Source organism: Microtus oregoni, unplaced genomic scaffold (genome assembly GCF_018167655.1).
Source record: "Microtus oregoni isolate MIOR12 unplaced genomic scaffold, Mior012 000035F_ref0000213, whole genome shotgun sequence".
Lineage (NCBI taxonomy): Eukaryota > Metazoa > Chordata > Mammalia > Rodentia > Cricetidae > Microtus > Microtus oregoni.
Window position 1 is genome coordinate 25936558 of NW_024543094.1, and position 15632 is coordinate 25952189.

General features: G+C 38.4%; 1 protein-coding gene across 1 annotated transcript in view; it reads left to right on the forward strand.

Annotated features, from left to right (window-relative positions):
• Plxdc2 (plexin domain containing 2) overlaps window positions 1–15632 on the forward strand; it is a 398667-nt gene that overhangs the window by 365530 nt on the left and 17505 nt on the right. The window contains exon 13 of the mRNA XM_041630585.1: window positions 5249–5409. Coding sequence (XP_041486519.1) covers window positions 5249–5409 — 161 coding nt within the window. The remainder of the gene's footprint in view (window positions 1–5248; window positions 5410–15632) is intronic.

Sequence of the window (15632 nt, forward strand, 5' to 3'; positions counted from 1 at the left end):
CTTCTGCTTTTTCTCCGATCAGCTCACTTAGTCATAAATGTTCTATGAAATAGAGCAAAGGAATCAACTCACTTAAGGTCTTGGAAATTTTCTACTTTTAGAAATCTGTTCTGTTCGCTGCTGTGGTGAGAAAAGCTCAGCCAGCAATAACTCATCGTTTTGACAGATGTAACAGTTGTTAGTCCTGTCTTCATCTGAGTGCTGATCATCATTCTAGGCTTCTATGAACTCCTAAAAAGCCACAAACCCTCCCTGGGTCACACAGAGCACCAGATGAGAGTGGGTCATCTTTGATAGTATTGATTTTCTTTGCTCTACTCATGTTTTAAATCATGTCTCAAGCACATTACAAAAATACTTTTACTGTGTGGACTTTTCAGTGTTTATTTCTAATATTCACTTTGGTATGATCTCTTTCTATGATGTCTCACTGCTTTTCATGATCAGTCCCTTTAGTTTGGTACTCAAATGAAAGCTTAAGACACAAATGAAGATTTGAGTTATCTGGTGTATATATTGAATTGATAGTTGTTTGGTTTTCTTTCGTTTGGGACATGAATAAAAAAGCCTATGATGTTTCAAAGAAAAGCATACAGATTCTTGTCTCATGGCCAGACTCCTGTGACTGTGCGTGAACATCCCCCTGTATAGACTCTAAGAAGCAGCATAAGAAGGCTATACCTGAGACTGTGTAGAACTGCATGTGTTGTCTTTGACACACTTCTCTCTGCCAATTTAAAAGATCAGCACTGACTGTTTTCAAAAGTTGATACGTTAGTTTATTGTCTTTTCTGAGGGAGTATTGATATCAATTCATTTGAGGGTCTTCCTTTAAGGTGCATGAATTAATTCCCAATGACATGTGATGCCCAGGATGTGCTTTCACTGTTTTTTTTTTCTTTTCCGTTCAGAAATCTAAAAATGAGATGCCCATAATTTTGGACAGACATGACCCCTGTATGTGGTCCAGAGATAAAGAGATAACCACACATGTAACATATTGTAGTGTTTAGGAAATGATGATAAATTGGAAACAAAATAGAGAATTTACAATCCAACATATCAATCATATCAATGCAGAGAAAATTACAGGGTGTTGCTGAACCCTAATATCTTCCTCGGGGGAGGTGGTGTAAAGGCATGACATCAATGAACACAGACACCAGGAGTCGGATAGATGGCTTATAGCAGACTCGTTTATTTCAGAACAGGAAATATATATACACCCTCCCATCACCCAGGCATTCTGATTCATTGACAGTTGACATTTCATGCTCATCCCTTATCCCTATGGCTACGAATGATCAGGACCTCTGACAGAGTCTGTTGCTAGGCACTCAGGTAACACTGCTTGGTCGTTCCTTATTGACTAGGCACAGTAAGGACCTCTGACAGCACCAGGAAGACTCCAGCTCTGCTCCTTTTGGCCTGGTAGGCCTTAACTTTCTACAATGTGGGAGGAGAAAAATACATTATAAAAAAATTATAAGAGCTTTCTTTCTCTTATGATAGATGATTACTGGGAATTATTCTGAATTAACATTAACATGTTTTGTAACATTTTGGAATTTAGTGTTATATATACCCTTAAATTGTTTGTTCTTATGACAACACACTATTTAACACATCAGGGTCACTTGACATTCATAGGTCAGTAAAAATTTTTCTATGGTTACCAGTGTTTGAGAAACTATGGAAATCACTTATTTTATTAACAATCATCATCATCTGAGAAATTGTAAAATTATCATTTACCTAGCAACAAATCAAGCTCTACACAAAGAATATTATCCATCACTAGAAGTCTAACTATTTAAAGAAATATGTAAATGTATATATACTTCAGAGGGTGATAACATAACCAATCTGTATGTCTAACACAGCTGAGAAATCATGGTAAGACTTGACATTTTGCCTTAAGAAGGGGACTAAATAAGATTTACAATCCTGAATATGCAAATTTTGTCTTATTTTATATTCCAAAATTTGGAAATTTAGGTCCTGCAATTCAGTAATTGTTTTAGTTATGATTAGAATCTTCCTAAATAGAACATATCCTCTGCTCGCTCCCTCCTTGCAGGGAAGCCCCTTGCCCCTGCAGCAGGTCCATCCATCCTCTGGTTCCCTGGGGAAGCCGTAGCACTCAGTGCTTCATATCCCCTTTGATTCCCTTCACACATCAGACATTTAAGGCTAAAACTTGGTGCTGTGTATATGAGAATGTGAACCCCACAGAAATTCAACAAGACATGTGCTTACTGGCTGGTGACTCAATAGAAAAGGAAGAAATAAAGCATCAGTAGAGGAATGGAGAGAGAAATGGGGGGGTGCAGAGACAGAGGAGTCAAGAAAAAGAGAAGAATGAGGAAGGGCGGCTGCAAGCGATGGTGGGAGCAAAAGGTTGTATTACACATGGGGTTCATAGAAACATTAAAGACTTTTTATATGACTCAAGTATCGAATTTTACAATATTTTGCCCCAAAGTAACATTTTAAATCAATCCTGTTTTATTATGAAAGTAATATGTCATAATCTTGGAAAAATATGTGTCTAGCTCATAAGATGCAGTCATAAATGCATGCTTAGTAAAGGAGCCAAATACATAGTTTTATGGTGTTAGGAATCTGTTGCTATAATTTCCCTCAATCTGCCTCATCTAACAAGTAAAGTAAGAATATTACAGCTTAGCATTAGATAAGTGCTTACTACATGCCAGATGCTCCCCTTAAGACCTATGTATGTAGATGTTGAGTTCTTCCAGGAACTCTGTGGAGTAATACTGTCATTGATGTCATAGTGCAGACTGGGCAAATGAGAGCAAGGGAGATGAGCTCACTTACTAAAGCCATATTCTGCTTTCATGGAAATGTTTTTCCACCGGCTGTCACCTGTTTTCAGTAGCCTTTATTATGCGGTCATTTTTCTTCCTTAGTCACTCTCAACTTGCTCTTTCCCTAAACTTGAGAACGTGCTTCTGATGGCAACACTGGCCGGAGACCCAGGAGAAGTCACAGGAGCGATACTGGCTAAGCCTAGGAGAAGTCACAGGAGAGATACTGGCAAAGCCTAGGAGAAGTCACAGGAGAGGCACAACCTCCACATTTGTTATTGGCACAAAACTATTTTTTGAACTGTCTTTTAAATTATTTTTCCTTTACTTAAAATTACCAGATTTTTTCCAGAATTTTGTGCCAGACTCATGATGCCAAATAAGAAGGAAAAGAAGTGGTAAGAGCTCAGTGTTAGCTGACAAAATGATGGTCAGAGCTGGGGTTTACCAGCAGCCTCCCCTGTTTGAGAGCAGCTGTTTGCAACTTTAACACATTTCTTAATTTCCTGTTGTCTCAGTTACCTCAGCCATTAAAAGGTGGGAATAATGATGCTTACGTTTTAGAGTTGAAGATTAGATATATACAAAACAACATATATAAAGTATGTATGTATATTGCAAAGAAACTTTATACAATGAATTACTCTTTAAATTTCATATTCTTTTCTAGTTAATTATTTAACAGTAGGAAAAAACTCTAAAATTTTGAATCACTGATACCAAAAGTCAAGCAAAGAGCAAATGATGACGATGGGAAATGAATGGAGATCTAAGGTCAAGTTCTGATTTTAGGACCTACTGCTGAAGAGAGAGGGAGGAGGGAGGAAGAGAAGAAGAAAGGAAAGCGAAAAGGTAGAGAGAAAAGCAGAAGGAAAGGAGAGAGGGACTGAGAAGGAATAAGATGAGGGGGAGGAATAACGGAGGAAGGAAGGAAACTAAAGAGAGTGTGAAGGATTTTATGAGAATTTTATCTAGAATTCTGTAAGTTCAGATCACCCACTTATCCTGATAGAAAACCATATCTGTATTTTGCTAACAAATTCTTAAAGTTAAAACAAGCAAACTAAAAATCTCAATTAAGTCATTTAATAGGAAAACACTTAAAACATAGCAGCAAGGGGTAATAATAACACAGAGAAGGCCTGCCAATATAAAGGTTATGAGCCAGTATTTCAGAATATCTGTCCATCTTGTGAATTAGCTAATGGCTCAGAACTACCAATCACATTATACACTAGCATACACTTACCTGCAACACATAATGGAGGATGATCTCCAAATGCCTGAGCCACCAGCAAAACTGCAGAATCTTAAACCCTTTCTAGATAATTTTATGTGGTTGATTGACTTTCGCTTGCATTATCATTACATTGGAAATTAAATTCCTCTATCCATGAACTCAGAAAGCTAGTATTACAGAGGCACATACCTTATTAGATTTAGAGAAAATGAGACCAGGTGGTGGCATACTGGAATCTTTTCATGTGCTGTAGTTTTTTTTTTCCCTTTAGAAAGTAATAAAACTCTTCAAGTGTCATTTTGCCTCCACCTGTTATGCTTCTAAAAAGCTTTTCCATTTAAAACAGATTTTGAGAATTGTGCTTTGAGGTACATGCATAGACTTTGTGGAAATGTCTGAGTTGCCAACTGGAAAAAAAGTAATGCTCATCCATGGAAAATTCCACACAGAATGAGAGAGATTTTGAAAGGCACTGAGTCTGGAGCAATAGCAGTGTCAGTTTGGAGAGACAGAGAGCTGGGGTCAAATTACTGTAAGTTAAACAGAATCTGAGATTTTTCTCACAGTTTGGGTGGATATAAGTGACTAATCAAATAGGGCTTCATGAGAAGGTTTAGTCAGGATATTCAGATCCCCATCACTCATGTTAAGATTGTAATCCTGACATACCCAGACCATCTAGCCAACTAGCCTGCTTCAGTTAAAGTTTTCTCGAAAGCAGTGCTGAGAGCAATTAAAGAAGTTGCCTGCCCCACTTATATAAGCATACAAGATCATATACATCTACATATATACATGCACACATATAAACATATACACACATTCCTAAAAGGCTACTAGTTGTGTTTATTAAACTAGAAATTGATATTCTACTATAAGAATGATGTATCTAAAAAAAAATGATGTAGCTAAACAGTAGGCTGCTTGCCTAACATGCACAAGTTTATGGGTTCAATTACCAGCACCACTGAAAACATTAAATTTATTTTAGCCATTAATATTAAGGGTTTTGTTGCTTAAATAAATTCAGACATAAGTTGTTTGGACACACACACAAGCCTGAACTAACATGATAAATATTCAGTGTTACTTGCTTGCATACACAAATTTTCCACAAAAGAAAATTGAGTTTAAGGGAACACATATGACGGACCTGACAACTGGAATCTTCTTTCAGCCTCTACAGACGACAGTGCAGCTGAGAAGAAAGGAGGAAGCCTTCACGCCGGCCTCATTGTTGGAATCCTGATCCTGATCCTCATTATAGCAGCAGCCATTCTGGTGACAGTTTATATGTATCACCACCCAACATCAGCAGCCAGCATCTTCTTCATTGAGGTGAGTACCAGATTCGGCCATGAAAGCCATGCTGGAGGATGGGCTGTGTGAACTAGCAAACACCACCTGGATTTAATGTTTGGCACATGATTTGTCAGTGTCAGGCTGGCTGATGTCACACGCATTGCACCCACTCACGTCTGCACTGATAGATTACTTTCAGATGATGAGGTCAGACCTCTTATCTCTGAAGCTCTTAAACAAACAAGCCATCTTCCCTTTAGAGACCTAAGGGAAAATAAAAATCACACTTTCCAGTTCTCTTATACCAAATATGTTAACCAGCTGTTCTCCTACCCTGGGGAAAATCCAGCCTAACCTGGAAACAGGAGGACTTGAATAAATTGATAAATAAATATTCATTGAAAATTGGCTGTGTATAGAAGACAATAAAGTAGGTCTGTTCTCAAAATGCTTGTAAAATAAAGAGAAAATACAGCTTCCGCTGCAAAATGATAGGTATAAAATTGAGATACAATGTGATACTACCATTGTGTATAACATGTATTTATTCATTTCTGCATAAATGCACACCCACATATCCACAGTAAGATTGATTGGATGCGATTCTGTCCTATACAGAATTTAGGCTTAACTCCAATGCCATAAGAAACATGGAGTATGCACAGGGGCCATGGTCAAACATGGGGGTCTAGAAGCCTGGACCAGTGGAGCCTCAAAACCACTAGATACTTTCAGTCCCTCATAGCTGCACCTTCTGTGGTAGGAACTTACAGGAGGATTCCTCTTCCAACAGTGGACAATACTGAAGTGCTAGAAGGACACAGAGAACCTTTTTTGCAGATTTTCAGACATGTGAGAGTTGAATTTGAATTCACTGCACAATATGTGGGAAAACAGTCTGGAATCTCATTCTCTTGTCGAGTGAGAAATTATAATGCTTTCACAATAACAGGATGAGAATTACCATTGGCCCCTATAATAGGGATGGCTGAGTGTAGATCAATTAGATAACTGTGTCAAAGTCCCAAATGGCTCTCTTTTATCTATAGAATAAAGTGTGGTCTTCTTATGTGGCTATTCAAAGCATTTGAGAGCCAGATTTTACCCATTGTGTCCATCTTTCTGTCATGACTCTCCAGCCTGGAGTGGGAATTACCATATTTTATTCTTATCTTCTCCAGATACACTCTGAATGTCCCAAACCCTATCCCTGCAAAAAAAAAAAAAGCATTCATTCTGTTTCTTCCATCAACAAATCTGTCTCCTTCCACCTTGGTTCTTATCTTTGGGTGTCCAGCAGCCTTCAGTGACATGCACCATGTAATCTGTCTTCATGCATCTCCGTGACAGAACATGTGGGCTTGATTCTTCTCTCACTCCTGTCTTTCTTCGACATTTATCTTTCTGGTTTGTATTAGCGCTCAATCTGTGTGTGATTATTATACCCTACAAGACTCATAAATTCCTTCAAATCTAAGTTAAGTAACTGAAGTCGTTTTCAAAGAACAGACATGTTATCAATATTTCCTAAAATAAAAAAAAATGTGTAGTAAATATCCATGGACATTTCAAAGTTAGAATGAAATTTCATTTAAGGCAGACTCCAGACATGGTATCCTCATTTCACACCATAGTTACTGGGCATGCATCAGGCCTTTTGTATACTTGGAGAGCTGTTAAGTTGCTTTAATATGTCTGATTTTCCTAGAAGAATGTGGGTCTCTAACCCGAGGTTCTGAATACATTCCTTAAAGAGCTGACAAGTGACAAGCTGCAAGTCTCAGCTGACCAGCCCGGCATCAGGCCACCACAGCCTGAAGCCAACGCGTGTTTGGATCTTTTAGTACACTGCAGTTTAGTTTCTGATGTTGTGAAAAAGCAGATGCCGTGAAGCGACTGATGCTGAGGGCGTTAGCGGCATGTTTCACAGTGTCACTGCGATGGATGTGGTTGAAGCTCACTCATGGCCACGGCCGCACCTGTATGATGGCAAAATGAGACAGTAAAACCCAAGAGAAGATTTTTTTAAAATTTGTCTATTTGAATTAGTCTCCTTGGTTAATATCCTGAGGCTATAATCCTAATTGTGTATGCAGTGTTCTTAGTCACACATTTATAGACTAATAGGGCTATGGGGAATATTATGGTCAACTTAATCCTATACCCTCATATCTAACAGAGAAAGAATGAGGCTAAAGAAGCTGGAATGACTTTTCCAACAACAAACAGCCATAGTTTCAGGAATAACTCATTTTTCCATGTAAAATGGAAGACAAATCAGTCTGCTGGCTTTTTTGTTGAACTGATTGCCAGAAGCTGCTAAAACACATTTTCTCCAAATCACCTGCTGTTCTGGTCATGCAGTTCACAGTAACTGCTCAGTGGATGTTTGTAGCAGTATCGTTATTAAAGCTAACCAGTGCTTTTTAAAACAAGCCACCCATGATGACCACACAACATGGAACATACAGACCTGTGATTCTGAAAATGTTTAATTATTCATTAGATTGGTATTTTTGCACCTGTGATCGAATATAGTGATGCTGCTTATATTACATTTCATGTTTCATTGTAAAATGCTGTCTCTTTATTAAAAAAAATGTTGATGTGCTTTGCCATCATGAAAGTGATACTACTTGCAGAAAATTAGGACAGTGGGAAGACAAAAAGAAAAAGAAAAGGACACAGAAATAATATCATTAATATTTTAATCAATCTCTTTGGAAGTCTTTGTTATATAACTTAATATTTAACCACTTAATGACATTGCAACTTTACTGCAATGTAAATTGATACTCAGGCTTAATGCCATCTTTCTATCTTATTATTGCCTCTTTGGAGAGCTATCAACTATTCCTTTTTAAAGCTACCCAGTAGCTATTTATATATGGGTTGAGTTATGCACCAAAAAGACACAGAAAGCAGAAGAGCCTAATACAGACCTAGATATAAAAAAATCAAAAAAAACTTCATTTCACCATATTTAGAGAGTTCAGTTTTATCCCATGCTTTTTCAGTCACAGTCCAGGTGGCCTTGGTGAGCTCCCAATAGATCAGCCCCACTTCTCCGTAGGTGGGTGCCCCCCCCCACTTATGGTCCTGACTTCTTTGCTCATCTTCTCCCTCCTTCTGCTCCTCATTGGGACATTGGGAGCTCAGTCCGGTGCTCCAGTGTGGGTCTCTGTCTCTATCTCCATCCATCGCCAGATGAAGGTTCTATGGTGATATGCAAGATATTCATCAGTATTGCTATAGGATAGGGTCATTTCAGGTTCCTTATCCTCAGCTGCCCAAGGGACTAACTGGGGACATCACCATGGGCTCCTGGGAGCCCTCTAGGGTCAAGTCTCTTGCCAACCCTAAAGTGGCTCCTTTAACTAAGAATTGTGGTTCCGTGCTCCCCTGTCCAACCTTCCTTTATCCCAATCCTCCTGTTTCCCCAAGTTACCCCCTCCTTCCCTTCTAACTTTTCTCTCCCCATCTCCCCTTACCCCCTCCCACCCCACCCCCAAGATCCCAATTTTTTGCCCGGAAATCTTGTCTACCTCCCATAACCAGGAGGATAGCTATATGGCAGACAATGAGGGCTGCTGAGAAGTCAAGGACAATGGCATTGGGTTTTGATCCTACTTCATGTTCTGGCTTTGTGGGAGCCTAGCCAGTTTGGATGTTCACCTTCCTAGACCAGGATGGAGGGGGGAGGACTTTGGACTTTCCACAGGGCAGGGAACCCTGACTGCTCTTCAGACTGGAGAGGGAGGGGGAGAGGAGTGGGAGGAGGGGGAAGGAAATGGGAGGCTGGGAGGAGGTGGAATTTTTTTTTTTCAATAAAAAAAATTAAAAATTAAAAAAAATTAAACAGAAAAAAAGAACAATCATTTTTTTCTGAAAGTTGAGTGGTACAAAAAAAAAGCTTCATTTCACAATTTAAGATGTCATGTACTAACATGTAGATACTGTAGATACTGAAGCTCATGACCATAAACCTAGTGGCCTAAAGCAGTACAGAAATTATCTCACAGAGCAGAAGGTCAGAACTTCAAAGTTAGTCTCACCACATCAAGGAATTGTCAGGGTTGCGTCATCCTAATTCTCCAGGAATAATCTTCTCCCAGCTTCTTTTAACTTCTAGAGCCTGTCTGTTTTCCTTGGCTCCTGGCCTCTCTTTCTATCATTCCATGGTCTGTTTCAACCATCACAGCTAACTCTGACCTTGTTGCCTCCTTTAAAGCCCTTGGTGTTTCCATTTGACCCACTTGATTAGAACAACCTCTCCATCCCATGATGTGCAGTGTGTCTTGGGCCATACATAGAAGGTAACTCTGATGGAATTTCCAGTTCACTACATGGAACTGGACCAATGGTCTTTAGGGACCATTAGTGTGTCAACCAGAGATTTCATTAAATAAGTTTCACATTATCAATTAAACTGTGGCAAATTGTTGTCACTGAGTATAGTAAAATAGATTTATTTTTAGTAATTTATTCAAAGTTCAATGATGTCCAAAGTATTGCCTAATGTATATTGATGTATATTGTATAATGAAACCTCAAATTCAGTAGTTTACTTCTTGTATCACAGACTAAATGTAGCAACTATGTCCATGAGTCAAAACTCACACAACTAATCTCCCACTTTAGAACACCTCTTCCCAAACCACTCTTACCATTCCTTCCTTCTGTAATGAGCCCTTTCATGAGCATATATGATGAGGGAAGAGACTGCTCCCCCTCCCCATCCCCTCGTTTAGTCCTCATGAAGAACTATGGCCTAGGATGATATTCATCTTAGACATAAGGAAACTGAGGCATGAACCTTAGATAATTTACTTAACATCCCTCATTCACTCTGTGAGAGTGTGAGAATTTGAGTGCAGATGCTCCAACTTCAGAAGTCAAACCTTTAACCACTAGAAAGTGCTGCTTACTGCCCCTCTCTGCTAACGGTTTTTCTTCATTGGCTGTAATTAAAGTGTAGTGTGATGTGTATCTTAAGACATACACTATGTCTGTATAAGAGATTTCTCAAAGTAGAGTAATCAAAAAGAATTAAACAGTCTAAAGAATTAATTAATCATGCCAAAACCATTGCCCAAATGTTTGTCTATTTATGTAGTTATTGTTTTTGTTGTTTTTCCAATTTGAGTAATTACTTAGCCTGTTATCTATATGTTTTATTTCTCCAGAAAATATGTACCAACCTTTATACAATCTGTGGGCACAGACATACATTATTACGTGGTGTTTACTTCGAATTAGTTTTTAAACTTCTTGTTTGTAAGAAGGAAATGAGGTGATAAAACAAGCCGTCACTCCATAAACTGTGGTCAGACAAGCGAATCCATGGGCTTACATCTTTGTCTTCACACACAGGAACCCCATCCTTCTGTTCAGCCTGGAGCATAGCCTCTTTCTCATTAATGTCTCACCTTCCATCCTCCGTCACCCTCTGCAGATTTGAGACTGAGCATTTTCTTTGAGTTTTATACTGGTTAGCTTATACTTTGAGTATCTGTCTGGCTTTATTGTAATTTTCTCAAACATTTCGATTTTGATCAAAATCTGTCATATCTACATGTGCTTTAACATCATTTTAAATGCAGTGTATTGTTTTCAAACAAACTGACAGAGACAAATACATAAAAATGCACCTTAAAATTTTTCACAAGTTTTGATCAAACTGATACCTTTTTGGAATGAGCCAGTTGTCCAATATTCCTCTTTAAATTTAATTATTGCTCAATATTTCCAAGCATAAATTTTGTGATTTATGATAATTTTCACTAAAAATAAAGAACAGAAAGTTCAAAGTTGACAAGAATAGTGCAAAAAATTAAATCCAAGGTTGGACAAAGAAAACATCATTATATAACAAAAATTATGCGAACTAGAGATTTCTTGTATGGGCGGATTGGATCTGGGCCCTTACATATGCCAGGCATGAATTCTACCACCTTGATGCACCCTCAATCTTGCCCCCAACATGAGGAAAATAATCTATTAATCTGAACTGAAATAATGTAATTAGTAAGCTTCAAAAGATCATACTGGACGCTCTGTTGAATTTTCTTGGCATACTTAAGCAATACTTCACATTTGACTACTGTGTAGATTTGCATTAAGAAGAAATTGATGGAAACTCAAGACATAGCACAACTCTAAGAAATAGATTATATGATTTTAAAATATTGGAATTTTATGGGTATGAGTGTTTATGTGCATTCATCTCGTGTGTGTGTGTGCGCGCGCGTGTGCGCATGTGCAGGTGCGTACGTATTAGAAGGGGGATTACATCTCCTTAGCTAGAATCACAGCCAGTTGTGAGCTGCTTAACGTAGGTGCAGGGAATTAAAATCAGTTTTCCTTGCAAGAGTATCAAGCCCTCTTAACTATTCAGCCATCTCTCTAGTTCCAAATACTGGAATTTTGTTTTTAATGGGAAAGTGCAACCTATGAGTATCTTAACCTGCTGAAGATACTGCAGATATCCCCAGAGAGAAAGGAGTCTAACAAAGGGATAAAGTAAATATAAAAAATAAAATAAAAATGGTAATGGCAAAGATTATAGAAACAGTGCCACTTTTAGTTCAGAAAGGAACTCACATGATGCATTGGTCCTGACTTTGCCTATAGGTAAGCATAGCAATTCATCTTCTGAAGGCTGAAGAACTTTCTGTGTATGAAGTAGTCCCAAAAGCACTACTTGAATCACTTCAAGTGTGACTAGCTTGAATTCTTTTTTAAATAATCACGCATTTAAAAAAATGCACGCACACACACATACACATACAGACGCACACATGCATACGCAAAAATGAATTTAATTTATCTCATTGACAATTTAAATAACTGCAAATTATCAAAAGGCATTTTGCCTCCCTGCAGCACGAATGAGGCTAGGGCAGGATTGTGTGTGTAAGACCAGCCTGGGCTGCAGAATACGACCTCGCTCTCTCAACTGTTTTCTCTGAGGTTTCCTTTTGATTGTGTTCACTAGACAGATTTCATTGATTTCTATAGCTCGCCTTCATTTCTATTGGAAAATATTGGTTTTTGAAAGTAATCTTGGAAGGGGAAAGAAGATTGGCAAAGAAATGTTGGTTCTTTTTCTACATATCACATTTTAGAAAAAAAAACAGTTTTGATAAATAAGAAAAAATAAATTAGAAGAAGCTTAAAAAGCAACTGATTATTTTGATCATTTACTAGTCCGTGTATTTACTACTTGTTGAGCTCCTGCTGTGTGGCAACCCTAAACAGGAGGTGCCCACCACATGCAGCTAATAGGGCAGTGAGTGGAGAGAAAGTGTATGGTTTAAATTGGAGATTTCACATTGAAGAATTCGGTTTAGATATAGCTACGTTTAGTACTTTAAGTAAGTATGATTACAATTATCTTAAGACTTTTTATGGAACTATTGGCATATATTGATAAAATAAAGCAACAGCAAGTAAGATATAAATAAAAGCATACTGCTGGCCTAAGTAGCAAACTTCTCTAGCAGGAGAAGCTGCTCCACCATTCTTAAAATGTGTACCCTGCCTTGATTTAGAAGCTACAAAATAATTTCACAAAAGAACTTAAAATACAAAATCAAAACATTTACCATGTGCTCTGAAAGTCTTTTCATTTCTGGAGAACCAAAATATCTGCCTTTCCTGAAAGTGCCCAGTGTTTTCGGTGAACAAAATCACAGAATGGTGAAGCAAACAGAAACCTCAGCATGCACACCAGTGGGGGATTTTGTGGCTTTCCTCAACCAAATCTCGTGGATTTCCCAAGTGTTCACCCTGAGTTGTAGACTAAAACCTATAAGGACTTTGCAGTTTACTCTGTAGTATCGGCATTAATGGGGTTGTAGAATATCAAAGTTAAGAACACAGAGAATGATTCCTTTAACTGTATATTCATCGGTGCTCAGATTATGTCATGTAGTTACTATCAAACACAGATAAATACTAACAGACAGAAGCCTCAGTGCCTAAAACTTGCATGAGCAGTGTGTTTCCAGCTCAATTCCAGAGTCCAATCCCACGGAGAAATAGCGACAAGATGGTAAAGCCTCTTGTTCAGCCCTTCAACAGCTGGTTGCAAAGCCATCACTCCGGCTCAGGACTCCTCAGCGGGGTGTGGAGTCTGTGCAACACAAGAGTCCTCTGGGCCACTGGATACTCTGTGGGTTCCCTACCCCAAGAAATATTTGTGAATAACAAGGACTCATGGAGAATTTGAAGGAAAACAGGCAGCTGTGGCCCTCAACTTTTCCTGGCAGTCTACAGTGCCACCAGGAAGAAAGCCAGAGACAGACAGGCAAGGGCCCAGCTGCTGCTGCGTGGGAAGAAAGCCTGTTTAGGAGAGTTTGCCACCTCACTCTCCAGCTGCTGTGTGAATAACACTGGGGAGTTGGGAAGACACAATTAGCAAACCCACATAGTAAATAGAGAAACCATTCCAGAGGAACACGAATCTTTCTTTATTGACGTGACATATTTCTTACAAATGGATTTTGCCCGTAAAGTACTTCATAGTTCAATTGCAAGAAAACAAGGGGAAAAATGATGCGCTGAAAAATTACTTCTTGTTTCTATTCTTAGAGGGCGTAAAAGATGATATTCAGTTGTCAGGAGAGCCTGCAAGTGGGGTAAAACAGCAAAGCAGTAGAAATGCTTATGCCCTCGTTAAAGAAGCTGCACCACTGGGTGACAGTTTATAGAGCTATAACAACACAAAAGCAAAGATTACAAAGTGCTCCTTCAAAAAGAGAGGGCCAGCAAAATGGCTCAGTGGGTAAGGGTGCTTTCCACCAAGCTCTAAAACCTGAGTTCTCTTCCAGAATCTCACAGGATAGGAGAGAAATTGGTCCCCACAGCTTTCCTCTCATACAAACACCCCCCACATACACTGTAAAATAAAACAGAAAACGGGACACTATTCAGATTCTGTGGTTTTTTTGTCTTAACTTTTTGTTCTGTCAAGCTAGAATTTTGTCATGTACATCACTAGGTATTTTGAGACAACACGTAGAGTTCATAGTGATTATTTGTTACATGTAGTCATTAAAGTAAAATTCATTTAATAGCTGTCATCGTTCATTTACTTTGATGGCTGGTATATTTTTGCTTAAATTCCTGAAACTAAAACAGGGTTTATAATTTAATGAATTATTTATTTTACTTCATTGGGAAGAATTATTAAAAATAATGAATAAAATATTTTTCATTGCCTGGCGGTGGTGGCGCACGCCTTTAATCCCAGCACTCGGGAGGCAGAGGTAGGCGGATCTCTGTGAGTTCGAGACCAGCCTGGTCTACAGAGCTAGTTCCAGGAGAGGCTCCAAAGCCACAGAGAAACCCTGTCTCGAAAAAACAAAAAAAAAAATATATTTTTCATTGAGTTTCCTACTAAATTCCTTCTTTTTGTAAAAGATTTATTTTATTATTTTTATTTTATGCATATTGGTGTTTTGCCTGTATGCATGTCTGTGTGAGGGTGTCAGATGCCCTGGAACTGGAGCTACAGACAGTTGTAGGTTGCCAAGTAGGTGCTGACAATCAAATCAGAGTCCCCTGGAAGAGTAGCCAGTGCTTTTAACCACTGAGCCATCTCTCCAGCCTCCTAAATTCTTTCTTAATCACTCTTTCCTAACTGTTTTTAAGTAGTAGTTAGGACCATAAAACTCAATACATATATAACAAGGGCATACAGATGTGCATGCTCATGTGCCCACATGTTCATGCAGACCCTCCCCCACACATACACACACAGGGTAGGGGCAGTAGATCTACAGTGAAGGTCTTCACAAATAAGATCGCCATAAATAAGTCAATGAAAAACTCCAGTTTCCTTGAGCCTTTGCAAACCTGAACAGTCGCATTTTACAGGATATGATTTGTTTTTGATATTCAAATGCTTTCTTCTGGATGTCAGGAGAAAAAGGGTACTGTCTTTAGCATACCAACTCTTGAGTAATTTCTTCCTGTAGCTTTAGCAATCCTTCTTTACTAAATAAATACATAAACCTAGTTATGCAAATACAACATAGAAATGTTGGTTTCAAAAAGAATTGTGGTTCCATATTCTAGTCAGTGTATTCCTTTATTAAATTAATTTTTCATCAAGTCCACATGTGAAACATTTTAAGCATAGACACAAAACTGCTTCCTGAAATATGTGGATTTTCAACATATTCACACTTCAGTTACATTACTTTCAGTGTACAAAAACTAGAGTTTTAAATTTTAATTTCAGAGATTTAAAA